The sequence below is a fragment of the Triturus cristatus genome, chromosome 1_2 (assembly GCF_964204655.1).
Source record: "Triturus cristatus chromosome 1_2, aTriCri1.1, whole genome shotgun sequence".
NCBI lineage: Eukaryota > Metazoa > Chordata > Amphibia > Caudata > Salamandridae > Triturus > Triturus cristatus.
This window is the reverse complement of record NC_140580.1, coordinates 514,955,294-514,969,724: the sequence shown is the minus strand read 5'-3', so window position 1 is coordinate 514,969,724 and position 14,431 is coordinate 514,955,294. Positions and strand designations below refer to the sequence as shown.

At 43.1% G+C, this 14,431-nt stretch overlaps 1 protein-coding gene across 1 annotated transcript in view; it reads right to left on the bottom strand.

Moving 5' to 3' along the window:
* The window catches only part of ADAM12 (ADAM metallopeptidase domain 12), a 2,563,649-nt gene that overhangs the window by 1,413,107 nt on the left and 1,136,111 nt on the right, over positions 1-14,431 (bottom strand). Inside the window, exon 4 of the mRNA XM_085606237.1 lies at positions 1,249-1,327. Within this exon, the coding sequence (XP_085462363.1) occupies positions 1,249-1,327 (79 nt within the window). The remainder of the gene's footprint in view (positions 1-1,248; positions 1,328-14,431) is intronic.

Here is a 14,431-nt window from a genome sequence, read left to right as displayed (position 1 = left end):
TTAATGCTTTGTATTGAATTCTCTGAAGCACTAAAATCAGGGTACTGTGTTAAATACATCCAGGCTATGCACATTTCACAAGGACTGGGGCTGGTAGTGTTTGGGATGGACGATGTTTCAATGTAGAAGATAAAATGAATAACAGAGCATCCATACTTGGTCAGTGCATTCAGATCATTTGATCAACATAGCTCAAAGTCTTTATTCATTGTCATCCATTCTTGAATTAATTAATCCACCCACTCTTCACCCATCCACCTATTCATTATTTGGGCCATGCAGGCATGTTTCCTATCATCCATCAATTCAATGATTGGACAAGATTTCTTAATCGAAAGTGAGTTGTAAAACACACCATATTTGCACTTTAAGAAAAAGTAGTTTTTGGGGGGGCGGGGGGGACACCCCCCCCCCCCTTTCACAATTGCTTGCTTGCTGGCTACATGCAGCATAAGGGCTGGTTTTTGGTTCTCAGTCCAGCCCTGCTAATCATGCTCAGAAACAACAGCTTCTAATGCAATCAACTAACAAATACTTCTTCCTGTCTGAATATACTCTGCGGATGAGCGATAAACAAGGTAATTAAAATCAGTCCCCAAATTGTTTTAATCAGGCAGCTTACATTGATTGTCAGAGGACAAAATGTCATTGCCTGAAAGTAGTTTTTGATTTATAGACAACATTTTAGAGCATCCTGAATGTTCGGCAGACTTTTACAAAATGGAGACCGGCCGCGTTTCTGATGTGGCTTCCTTCATTATGGGCTTTTTTTTCTTAAGGACGGCTCAATTAGAGCATGATTCACTGCGGATATTTGTTACATGCAATCACAAAACCCCATTTGAGTCCGGCCTCTAATTTTGTTTCCTAACACAAAGAACGGAATTTCCGAAAGTAAAACAAGCATTGGCAAACCCAATAGGTCTTGCCTAGACGAAATTTATTGGCTTTGGCAATGCTTTTTTAGACGCAACATGGCTTGAAGTCTAGAAAAAAGCGCACAGAAAGAAAAGAAAGTGACACTTGGCCTGCGCTGGCCAACTAGGAGGTAGGCGAAGAAGAGTGACAGTGAAGTGAACAAATGTTAAGCAGTGGGCGGGCTCCAAGCCCTTTATTGTAAACAATAGTCTTGCAAGTGAGAGTGTATCCAGTGCTCCACCTAGACACTTGACCTATGCCTCGTGCCGCAATCAGAAAGAAGCGCCTTAAAGAGGTCTCAGAGAAGGTTAGGGCATCTGTAAAACTTACCATGTCATCATTCTCTGTGGTGACGGCGGAGCCATCTTCCAGATAATGCGTTACAGTGAAGTTGCCAGCGAAGAGTCCCCTGCAAAACAAGCAGACAGTTGTAACAGGATTAGAAGTAAGTCACCAAGGAGTCAGCTGTTTCTCAGTTCCCGCCTCGACAGAATGAAAGAAATCTTTGATGATATTAAAAGGCGAGAGGGATAAACACCATCTGTGTCCACGAGAAATCAAATGGGACTGTGCGCGAGATCTGGAAACAGAGTATGAAATGCAGGCACAGCCACAGCGCGGAAATTGAGGTAATGTATTCAAAACAAGATCATTTTAACTCACGACTCCTATCCTTTTCCAGATGGCAAATGTGGGAACTCGAACTTAAAAAGAAACTGCAGCTCAATGTGAATGACTTGCCTGGCTTCTTTCTACTCTTTCCTTCTTAGAGCCTCCACACAAGTTTCACCGTACAGCATTATCCTGCGGGATTTGACTACACCCCTACAAGTTAGTGAGGGTGGAATGGAAAATGCCCAAGTACACCCAAACACACCTCTGCCGTCGGAGCACACTAGCACACATACATAAAACACACATCACTTAACTAAAGTCTCCTGTTGAATCCCTGCTTATCTCTTATAGACTTAATTAAATCAATGTGAGCCTCATCTCACCCCAAGAGATTTTTTTAAAATAAATTGACGTAGCAAATAAAATGTCCAGTTACTCACCGGTAATATTCATTACTCTGAGTCCTGGTCTTCCCGTCCCATTCCTGAGCACTTCCCCCCTCCCTGTTTTTTTTCAGGTGATTGTTTTGTATTTGGTTTCTTCTCTGGGTTTCTTTGGTATTCTAAGGATGTTGTCATGACGCACTTCCCCCTTTATGCGCACCAACTAGGTGGCGCCATACTGGGGGAAGTGTTACAGCTCTGCTAGGTATAGGGTTTCTGTGGAGCAGACAAGCTGCTCACTGTTAAGGAAGGGGACGGGAAGACGGGCGAGAAGGTAATGTGATGTTTACTTTTTTTTCTTATAGGAAATGGGTTTGTGTGTTACCAATGAGATGGCGCAGAAAAAGAACACCTTTAAATAAAAAAAATGCAAACAGCACATTTTGTGTACCCAACCACTGCACAATGGGGGATACTTTAAAGCCGCGTGAATATCTCTCTGTAGCAGCCTTTAGCGTGCTGATCACTGCTCCATATTTTTTGAGCAGCAGCCTCAGTGGCAATAAAGACATCAAGCTGAAATGGTTGCTTCCGGTTATCCCTGCCCGCCAGACAAACGCCAGGGTGGCGCATTATCTAGTTATACTAGGTTGTTCAAAAGATGACTAGGGAAAGGTAAAATGTTGTTCATAGCGGGGTGAGTTAATCAAGACTTTTGCGCAGGATTAAGAGAATATGTGAAAACCATATATATGAGTGGATACAATTAATGAGAGAACAACTAGTATTTGAAGCACAAGTCCATAGAGTCAAGCAGGACGCACAGGCATGTGATAGCAATGTCATCAGAGTACCAATAGTTAAAATCAGATCTGTGCCATATTAGTGATATGCATCTATACTCTCCAGGGCGTCTTCAGTTGGATAAAAGTAGCATGTTTTGCCCTGGGGAAGTCATCTGTTCCCCCAGCATTCTTCAGGACACCGGGAATAGAATTAGAATTTATTTCTTAAACAGAAATCTTTTTTACTGGGCAAAAGGTCAATCTGAAATAAGAGATATGCATCTTGGGATGGCTGATGGTAAATGTGTTTAGATTCAAATGGACTTTCTATAATTCTTAGAAACCTAACAGCCCACATTTACTTTCATGCACTGCAGATCAGGGAAAACATTTCTGCACTGCTTGTGTACACACAACCTAATCAGCATGGAGCTCTCTTTTCTGCGTGTAAATAGAAAGCAGAACCCAAAGCTAGGGTTGTTGAGCTCTCTTGGACATCTCAACAGTGCAAAAAGTAACCTAGGACAATTCTACATGTGAGGGATAAAGTACCCATATATACTTACATGGATATTGCAAGTCATCGAGCAATTATGTGATCAAATAGAGGCAAGAGGTTGAAAATACTAAATCCTTTACAAGGTCACATGACTATGCTGGGACTTGCACAGTCCTGATGCAGTATGGTAGGGGTATTTTATTCCTTATAATACATAGTGACACAATCATCCTTCCTCTAAGTCTCTTTGGAAGATTCAGTCTCAGGCTTCTTCTCATGAAACAGACAGAATGGTCACAGACATAGCAAAGAAATGAGGAGTCTGTATTGTGAAAGTAGACTTTCCAAAATACAACTTGTAAATGGGTGCAAAATATATTTGAACAGTTTAACATAAGCCACTTTCAAAAGCAACTGAAGGCAGAAAATTTGATGCAGAAATATTCTTGTTTTCCTGTAATTACATTTAGCAGCGAAATGACTAAATATATTCACATAAATACCTCCTTTCAGCTAATAAAAATACATTTTCTAGGCAAATTGCACAGAAGAAGATAGAATTGGAAATCCATGTATTCCCTTCTCCTTTTTTAAACAGCAGTAGTACTCTGCCCAGTGGCCTCCCTTTTAAATTGTTGGCTCTGGCAGCAAGCATGTTGATGCTACCACTCAACTGCAAGAACTTAGAACAGTTGAGTGGTGATGTTACAATTAGAGTGTAATAATAACACTTTATACTGTTATTACAGGTTTCTATGTATAACAATAAATAACAATTTTCCTTCTGATGAAAGATAAGAGGTCACTCTTCCTGGCTCTCTAGGATCTGAGTAGTAGTGGAAATCAGGCTGCTGTTCATAGAGCTTCCCCCATTTTGCAAGTCTATATACCCCAAAGACCTGGAGAGAAGTAGAGGTCCGCCAGCATCACTACTGCTGTCTTTTCATCCTCAGTGTGTCTGTGACAGGATGGAACAAGGAATTGTGTTTGTGCACACACCAACGCCTCTGCCTGACTGATGGACTCAGTCTGACAGTGATAACAGCATGGTCCTTTACACCTTACTCTGTGCTCAACCGTGATACGAGGTGGGAGAAGGTGGCAGCACATCAGGTACCATTCCCTTGTAGAAGAGCTCTGAGGGTAGGTGCAGGAGCGGGGAAGGACACAGGTATATGTTTAGAGTTGGGGTGTGGGCTACATGCCGTGACAGCGGTGAGTAGAGTGATAGGTCACACAGTCTTTATTTTAATTTGGGGTATAGGGAAGGTGCCATACGGTAAGCAGGTTGGTTGGCAAATGAGCAAGGGTTTGATCAATTTTGTGGCCAGGGAGGCAACAGAATTGGGGAGTTAACAGGCCGTAGGTACCAATTTAAAGCTTTCAGCAATGCATGACGAAGGTGACCCTAGCACTGCTAGTCTCTGCAGGAGAGCTCAGAGAGGAAGACGATCAATGGGGTAGCTAGACCTTTGGCCGCCCGTGGGGGTCCCTTGGTTTGCCGCCACGTGGCGGTAGCATGTAAGAGCGGGCAGGGGAGTACTGGCGATTCCTGCGTTTGTCACCCTGCGACAGCCACAGGCAAGAGCGCGGGGGTATACAGCCAATACACGCCATCTTTAAATGTGGAAACACCCGCTAAAGACTATCCTCATAGCTCCATGCAGGCTAGCTGCAGCGTATTTTGAATTATTTAAAGATACTGTACACTGGTACGGCTAAAGATTAGGGAGACCGTTTTATATTCAGGTCTATCACATTAGCCCTGCCTTTGGTTACTTAGTAGGTTGTGATTTGCATATTCGACTTACAATAAAAAAACAGAGGCTGGACAGTTCACCAGTCTTTGTGACCTGTATTTTCTTCTATGTGCTGTTGTAAAGGAGAGCACATGCTTCGAGCAATTGAATCCAACGAAGGGAGCTTTGTTTCCTTAAAACGAAGTCATGTACACCATCTATCTATTTTTAGTTTATCCAAATAAACTTAAAACATGTGCAAATCTTCCTTCAAGTAGCACAGTGACAAGCACCTGTTTTCTGGAAAGAACTGTCCGTGATCCTGTAGAGATGAAAGATGCAAAAACATATTATGATGTAATAGTTTATCCTTCTGAGTTTGTTTTAATAAAGCGGTTGTTCTCAGATTTGAAATTTTACAGAAATGAATTTGTCCAGGCACAATCTAAGCATTGTATGGATATTGTAATTCAACCCAAAACGTCAAGTATCTAAGTATGGCTTGGCTCGGATAATCTACACCTTCTCTGCTCTCCGCCTCTACTCACCCATGTTTGTATGCCATTCAATCCATCAAATCAGTTTCCATAAACGAACTTCAAATGCTAGTTTTCATGTCACACGTTGTGTGTAGAAGGTAGAATTCAAAACTGGAAAATTCACTGCCACGTAAACTACAATTATTTTCTCCCCGAAAAAAATCACCCCACAACAAACGCACCTTTGTCTAGAGTGTGGTTGAATGACGCAAGAACTGAAAGGAATTGTGGTCTAGACTAAAAGATGAAAATCAGTAACATGTGGCTCTTTATTCACACTCTTATACTTGACTTTTGTTTTTTTAAAACGGTGCCACATTTTTCCAAGTTCGATGGGCAGCCATGATGGTTTGACTCACTTGTACATCTCTGAAGAACGAGACATTAGACCACAGTTTATACATATTTATCGAATGAATTTTCTAGTCTGCTGTCCTCTTACTCTCCTGTTGTCTCTGGAAAGTGTGTCTGCCAGCTTTGCCTCCATGGGCCACCACAGTAGCTCGGAGGGAAACCAGATGAGTGTGACTGACCCTGGACTTCAGTGGGAGTTGGAAATACAAGTGGCGGCCCAGGACGGCTTGGGGCGCAGAGTGCATGTCTATTCAATGCTTTTTGGGCAGCTCCTCTGCATATGTGAGTGTGCATGTGCAAATGCATCCAGTTAGGGCAGCCTTTTTATTGTTAACTGCCCTTCACTTTGTACAGCTCTGGAGTGCAGTCCTCAACTTTAGTCAGGGAGAGAAATGCATTTCTCCACACACTGGCCTCTCTTTCACTTTTGACAGATGGAGGTGGTAGGTTCCCACTGCCAAATGTCTGTCTTCCGCCACCACAATGCCAATTGCAAGGTATGGGCGGAGGCACAAACAGATAATAGGATCCTCACTTCCGCCGCTACACATACCCTTACAAGTGGCTTGTCAAAAATTCATCAAGTTAGAAATTTGTGGCGGCACTTGATAGGGAATAAAGGAAAGTAGGGAGGCAGAGAGGCATGCCAGCTTTTGGGTATTCTCGCATTTCTAAAATTCAGTGAGCACCAAGGAATTTTCCTGTTACTGGTGAAAGGAGAGGATTCCTGTCACCACTGCAGCACGAGGGCCTATGGTATCCCATAGGATTTCTTTCCCTGGGATGCACAAGCAAGCAACCTTTGGCAAACATGCAGTCCTTGATATTCCTATTTTGTTAGGTTTCTTTGGCATTCCAGTGAAGGTAATACTGAGCAATGCCAGGGTGTCCTAGGATCCTTCATGATATTGGGCTTTTTAGCAAGCAGGGACCGTGTCATGGGGTCTTGTAAGGCCACCTATCAGAACAGGAACATGAGTATGTATTTTTTTCACCACATGTGGATGTCTGCCACCCCCCAGTCACTCTCCAATCAATGCCTAGCCACCCACGTTGTCACTGGCAGCCTTGAAGAAAGCCTGGTTGTGTGAATTTAAGGCCTCCATCCTACTGAAGTCTGAATTGCATGGTTGACTTGTTATAATCTGTCAAATCCCTATTGATTGCTCTGCTGGGTCCACTAATGCGTAAAAGATATTTTCGTAAGCTTAACAATGAGCCCTGTAAGAAGGAAACTGGCCTTTTCATCATGGTCATAGAGAATAGGAGAAAGATAGTTAGCTATGACCACCTACTTTCACCTTACCTCAAAGGTCTGCAAAGATGTTGATTTCTGTATTTAAAGCCTTATCGATACTATTATGCAAAAATAAATAATTATTAAAGATAAACATACATGATTGTGTAATTGAACATAAGAAGACAATTTCAGATTTTTATTTTTAGGTTTTATGACATGAACAAAATAGCACTTAAGTGTGTTGTTCTAAGTACATTTAATGTGTTCTCAGTAATCGTACCTGAAGATGCATTGAAGAGAACCTATAATTTAACTTAATTATATTTTTCATTTACCTGTTTTTAAATATATACTACACCCATCTTCTGTGAAAGCAATCACATGCTGTGTGCCGCATGAATTGTGAGCAGATCTTGGCTATATCAGGCACTGCACTTGGCCCTCTTTAGGTGACCTACCCCAGTTGTGCATGGCATTCGGCTGTGCACAGCCAGGCCGTGCTCCTAAATCACCGCGGACGACACAAAACTACTGTGCATGGCTTTGGAAAGTGTAGACTATGGTCAGTGCTTGCACCCAACCTGCCATGACACACAATTGCCCCTGCGGGCCAAAGGCTTTGCACAGTGGCAGTTTGGTGTAGGACCTGGCTGTACCAAGGCCCTGCACCTGACCTGCCATGGGCAACAAACCACCGTTGTGCCCAGCCTTTGCCCATGAGCAGTAGAGGCTAGATAGAGGACCCAGCCTGTGGGAAGGCCCTAGGAAAATACATAGAAGTAAGGAAATATGGGAGGACCAGTTGACTACTGGGGAGTTGGGGCCAAATGACCCCCTGTTCTTTAAAAATAAAAACATTGATGTTTTTCTGAGGATATCTGCATACCCTCGGCCAGGTTCACATACCCGAGGACCTGTTTGAGAGTCTGTAGCCCTAGGACTGGCCTACGGGTGTGTAAACCTTCCACGGTGTTCACATATCAGAAAGAACAAGCTACATAAACACAAACAACTATATGGGCCGGGCTCTGCAGCTGCACAGTGGGTATGGCAAAGGATCTGGTCTCATTCCAGGCCCTACAGCAAACTACCACTGCTTGCAAACGACCACATTAGCAGGGGAATGGCTCAAAGAATTATGTAATACTAGAAGTACAATTTAATACAAAACTTGCTAGTAGGCTTTCATGGCCAGAGTAAATAGAAGTGGACAGAAGGAAAGGTATTCTAAAATAAAAAAGGTCACCTAAGAAATTATAAATAAATCAATGCTGAATAAATTGGATTTATTTTAGCACCGAAAGATGCTTGTAAACACATAATTGAGAGATCTCAGCGGAAGTTCAAGCAAAGAAGTATGTATGATGGCACGGATTATAAACATCTTTGCAAGTGAGTGCATTCAATATAGGATTCACAAAGAGAAGCTGGAGGACCATAGAGTTGCCCAAGCATGCCAATGAAGCACAAATCCAGAGACAATAATAGTAAACTTTCTATTTCATGGAGTGCACAAGGTTACAGCAGCTGTCGTAGGGTGTTCTAGTTCACCCTGGCTAAACACTGAGAGAGACATTAATGGGCGCGCAAGGACTCAAAATTACAGTGTGTAACATATGCATTGATTTATAGATGTCAGATATGCAGCTGGAGATGTGAGTCATGGAGTTTGTCTCAAAGCTAATCTTCCTTTTCAAAACATGTGGCATTCACGAATATGCTAGGAGCTAATCTAGTGATGTTTTGCCCCTATGGATGTTACTTTGTAGTGGCTGTTTTTTGGACTTCTTGAGTGGGAGTTTTACTGCTCACCAACATTGTATAGGATTAAGGAAGACAGAGAAAGCGTTGGGGAATTAATTTCCATTCATGCATGGAAATGGAGGATGAAGAAAAGTCCTGGGATGCTGGCAATTCTGGAAACCACCTTTACAACGCAGTCATTACATTGCACTACCTTTACATAGCAGTCATTACATCGCAACATCCTTTACATCGCATGTCATTACAACGCAGCCATTACATTGCATGTCACTACAACGCATGTCATTACAATGCATGTCACTACAACGCAGGCATTGCATCGCAAGTCATTACAATGCATACCATTACAACGCATAGTACCCTTACACTATCCAACACTTATCCAATTGTTGCACTCACTGGAGTTAGAATAGTAATTTATACCCCTACACTATCCAACACTTACCCTACTGTTGCACTCACTGGAATTAGAATAGTAATTATTACCCCTATACTATCCAACACTTACCTTAAATGCGATGTAATGGTATGCATTGTAAAGGTAGTTTCTGAAAATGCAATGGCATGCGATGTAAAAAAAATCGTTGTAAAGGAAGTTGCGATGTAAAAACTGCGTTGTAAAGGAATGCATTGTAAAGGTATGCGTTGTAACGTCATACATTCTGGCAATTCAGAAGGTGCACAGTGGAGGTGGCGGTGGGAGGGGATTGCTTGGGAAATGAAGTAGGAAAACAATCAGTGTTTGGCTACAATTCTCAGCAATTTACTCTGATCCCCTACAACTTCTAGGGGTATTAAGCAGTGATACTACTGTCCCTTCAACTCCTTCATTTGTGTTGGGTGAGGGACTATAAACTATAGCCCTGTCAATGGAGTCATTGAAGTACAAGATCTTTCACAAAGTCTTTCAAAGGATGTTCCTACAGCTCTAGTTGTGGCTAAATGTGGAACAATTGAGACCGATAGTTTGCAGAATAAGGTATTAAGGTGAAGGGGAGAGGTTTTACAAAGACAACATGCTGTCCTGCCCAGAGGGCAGCCTGGTTTTTATTAAGGCCATAGAATGTGTACTTTTGTCATCAGAGTAAGCCATTATTATAGTGATTTATTCATTCTTTAAAAAGATTAGATTCAGGGCATTTACCCCTCTCTTAATGTAACAACTTCAGAAATGCACGAAAGTAGAACTCCCAACACTGATATCAAACTGAAAGGAGTCAGCGATGGAAGGAAGTGATGGTAGTTCACCAGCTTTGCAAGATGGCTTGAACAATAACAGTTCTGCATCAGAATAAAATCATTACCCCTTGGAATCTTCCCAGTTCCTGGCAAACTGATATCCCCTATACCAGTCAGGTTGTATACAGATCCCAAAACGCTTTCAAATTCCCTCAAGAAGGGAGGTGGCATGGGACAGGCAGGCGCAAAACCCAGATCTACACTGAACATGAATTTCACACCTAACAGTGTGATTCCTGAAGACTCTGAAGCTTTATCTCTTCTTTCTGATTTTAGGTTTGATACGAAGCAGAGACGATCCACGACTGACTACGAGGAACTCAATTTGGGTCACAAATTAAGTTAGTTTCATAATAAAGATTTTAACCGATTGTGTTGGAGAATCATTTGCAAACCAGCCTCATAATACAAAAAGTGCCGAATTACATAATCCTAGACCAACATTTTTGGCAAACAGTAAGCTCTGATCTTGGATTGCAACTAGCTTTGGGGTAATTAGAAGAGAGCCACTGGCATGCACTATACACATCACTTTCAATAAGCAATGCATTTGGTGTACTATCCATTTCAAAAGCACTAGGTGTCTTCTAAAATGTTGACGTGTAGCTTAGTGAAGAAGACCTATCTACCAATTTTATTAGCCTGTCAGATTATGATCTCCCCAAATTGGCAGCCACCAAGGCCACAATAATGCCATGTGTCATATTTGGTAAACTTGTCTTGAGTGGTAAAAGGATGCTTTCAAAAAACACTATATATGAGCTCTCCTTCAGAGCTGCTTAGCACTTTAAAAAGTATTGCAGGATGATTCGAGTTGGCTGCAGCAGCAATAAATCCTCCAAATTACAAATTGTTATGCTGGTGTTTTCTCTTAGCCTCCAAGATGTCTCTCAAAGTATGCTCAGCAACATATTCAGCAGCGGTGGCACCAACACTAAGGGGCCGATTCTGATTTCCTTAGGAAACTGTCCCAAACTAACCGGTTCCGGACTAGTTTCCAAACAAATCAGGTCCTGTGAGTCCAGATGACTGATTACGATGCCTCCCAGCATTGTTCGGTTGGATTCGCATTGACTTCAATGGGAGCCTGTGTCCTGAAAGCGAACACAGGCTCCCATTGTAACAAGCATTGGTTGGGGAAAACCTTGCACCCTGTGGCTGGCACCCCATGGTGGCTACCACATTGTGCATGGTTGGGCAGTGGAGTCCCTTGGGTACCCCCATGGGCCACATTCGGGCGCCTCTTGGTGAAGGGAACCCTGCAACGGGACGCCAAAGACAGATTCCGGCAGCTGTTTCGTCTCGGGCAAACCGAATCGGAACAGCTGTCTAAATCAGTCATCGTAATCGCTAGTCTGGAAACCTTGTCTATAGAGCTGTACTAATCGGATCTGAAAGACTGGGGCTGTCCGGATGCCTTACAGAACCAATTCGGTCTGCTTGAATGGTTTCCGGGCATTGTAATCGGTCGTTGGGAAAACGGTACGGTTCGGTAGCAAGCAAGGGTTCCGAATCCGATACGACAATACCGAATCCCATCTGGAGCCCTTCCTAACGACCTTGGAATCGGCCCTAAGGTGGAGGAAAAATAAAATGACAACACCATGTTATTATCATTATCATTATATTTTTTGCTAATGGCTCTGTAGGTGCGGGCGGGGATGCCCACAGAGCAGGGGAGGAGTGGTGGGCACTTTCTAAGAGCGCATGATGGTTTGGCGGGCCGTCTCTCGCAGGCCAAACAGTCATGCACACTTAGCATGTTCTCCACTGGCTGTATTGTACAGCCAGGGTGGAGAACATGCACAGCCTCCCAGCCCCTGTCTTAGCTCCGAACCACAGCGCTCAGACCAATCACGATGCTGCTGTCATGCTGGTGACAGCAGCGTCATGATTGGCTAGGGTAATCTGGGAGCATGGGTGCTTCCTGCATGGGGGCTTGAAGGATGGAGGAGAAGAGGCCGCCTGGACGGTAAGTTAAATGTTCTTTTTTACCCATTATTTATTTTTTTAAACCCCCCCCACACCTCTACTGCCCCATAGCAGCCGCTACTGCTGTTCAGCAGTGGGTGTGGAAGAAAAGGGCATGACTCAGGCTGTGCTAACTCTCTGAGGAGGTGATTGGGGCTGCAGAAGGTTTTCATGAGGAGAAACCTACCTTTGGGCATCAAGCTAGGCTGTATTTTTGCATGGCATCAGACAATTAGCGCAGCACAAAATTATTTGAATGATGTCACACGTGAAAGGCTCAGATTGAGTTCTAAAGAAGTGCCATTGGTATGAGCTTCAAACCTCAGATTTTTTTTACTGTTTAACTGAGGAAATAAGTCAAGGAAGTCAGAAAGAAAACATCTATGTGCAAGGGAGCGATTTCATTTCTTTCGATGCGACTTATCACCGGAGGGTTCATTTTAATTTAGATTAGGCACAGGGTGGTTTTGCACATACACAGAACACATGTTGAAATTCAATTTCTGAAGCTGGTATATTGTTTCAGAGTAGGCGTAGCTGCATACTGTTCGAGATGACATAATGGTGACAGGTTTTCTTTCGTAGCAATTTACTGAGCTCCAAAAACACTTTTAATACTACGGAAAAGGAAAGATAGCGGAAAATCATAACGGGTCTGGCTGTGTGGCAGACCGAACACTTCAAGATTAGAACAAGTTCACACACCTACAAGAATGTGAGTAGAATAAATGACAAATTACCAGACCTTCTTAATCTACAATTGTTTCCAGCGCACATAAAAAAGAAATCTCTCATAATAATCATGTTTGAATATTTCATAAAATGATAAGGCTGTTTTGTGGAGTGCAACAATAATATCATTACTCCTTTTGGATGCCGCCTTTAAGCGCAGAAAAAAGGTCGCAGAATGTCAATACTTGTGTTTGTCTCTCCCACGTCTTAAAGTGGTTTAACCCCTGGGATTGACGTTTCCAGGGATCCTGCCTAGTAACCGTGCCCTTGCATGATGCCAGAATATAAATTAGATTCTTTGCACAAGGCATTATGCGTCAACAAATATTTAATTTCACTCAGATTTGCATTATATTTTAAGAACACACTTTCATTTTGCCTTACATGACAACAAATCAACAATTTTGCCAATCACCCTTAATAATAATCAGACAAATAGATACAAATATATATTTAAAGTATGTCTTCTTACAATTACTATATGCACAGTCATCCTCTCGTTTAGGAGAGTTACAGTAATAACCACTGTAGGAGAAGCTGAAGTTACAATAGTTTATTAATACATTAATTGTGTTGGGTGCAGGAGAGTAGGATCTCCTTCTTATAGTTACCCCCACTTTTTGCTGATGTTTCACTGTTTTTTTACCTTAGTCTGGCTGGGGCCCTGCTAACCAGGACCCCAGCCTAGCTACTTCCTCTCTAAATTGATTACCAGTACTTTAGGTACACTCCAGATTGGATTCTGGGGTACCCTTATAAGTCCCTAGTATATGGTATACTATGTACCCAGGGCATAGATACCCCAGAGGCCTACTAGGGGCTGCAGTATGTATCATGCCACCCCTGAGAAGCCTTCCAAAATGACACCACAGGAATGATGCTGCAGCCTCGGTAAGGTGGTGCGTGCACCGCTTACTGAGATATAGGTAAACTATATCTTTCCATATCACTGCACATATAAACCTATCAGTCACCCCTATGGCAGGCCTTACTAATCCTGAAGGCAGGGTGCTGGGTTTTATGTGAGAGGGTGCCCATGCATGAGCAGAGCCCCTCTGCAGCCTTCGGAACCTTTATTCCGGGGTCGTTTGTGATGCAGCCAAACCATATACTCTTAAGTGCATTATAATCAAATGGTAAATGCTAACTTTGGGATGGCTGCACGTAAACATGTTGTGTTTGGTGTCAAACACCTTGGAATCATACCCCCACACCAGTAACTGGCGTGGGAGTATGATCCCACCCTTCTAAAGGGGGAGAGACACGACAGCACCGGTATACCCAGTACCAGCTAACAGAGCCCTGGCATCAAAAAATGGATGCTTCCAGCCACAGACACGAGTCTGCCCTCCTGCTGCTGGACGAAACTCCGGCAGGGGAGGCCTGGACAATAGGTTTCCTGTCACAGGGAGGTGTCACCACCTCCCAGACAGGCTTTAGTGTATTGGGGCTGGGTGGGTGCTCTTGCGTGAAACTGGACAAAGGAAATGGGTGTAGCCACCCCTCTTTCCTGACCCTCCCATAGGTGGGTCCCTAGAGTTTGTCCCACCCCTTCCTTGGGTATAAGATAGGAACCCCCGGCAAGAGGACTTTAGATTACTCCTGGACGAAACTCTGATACTGAATCCTGGAACTTCGACGAGCTACATTGAA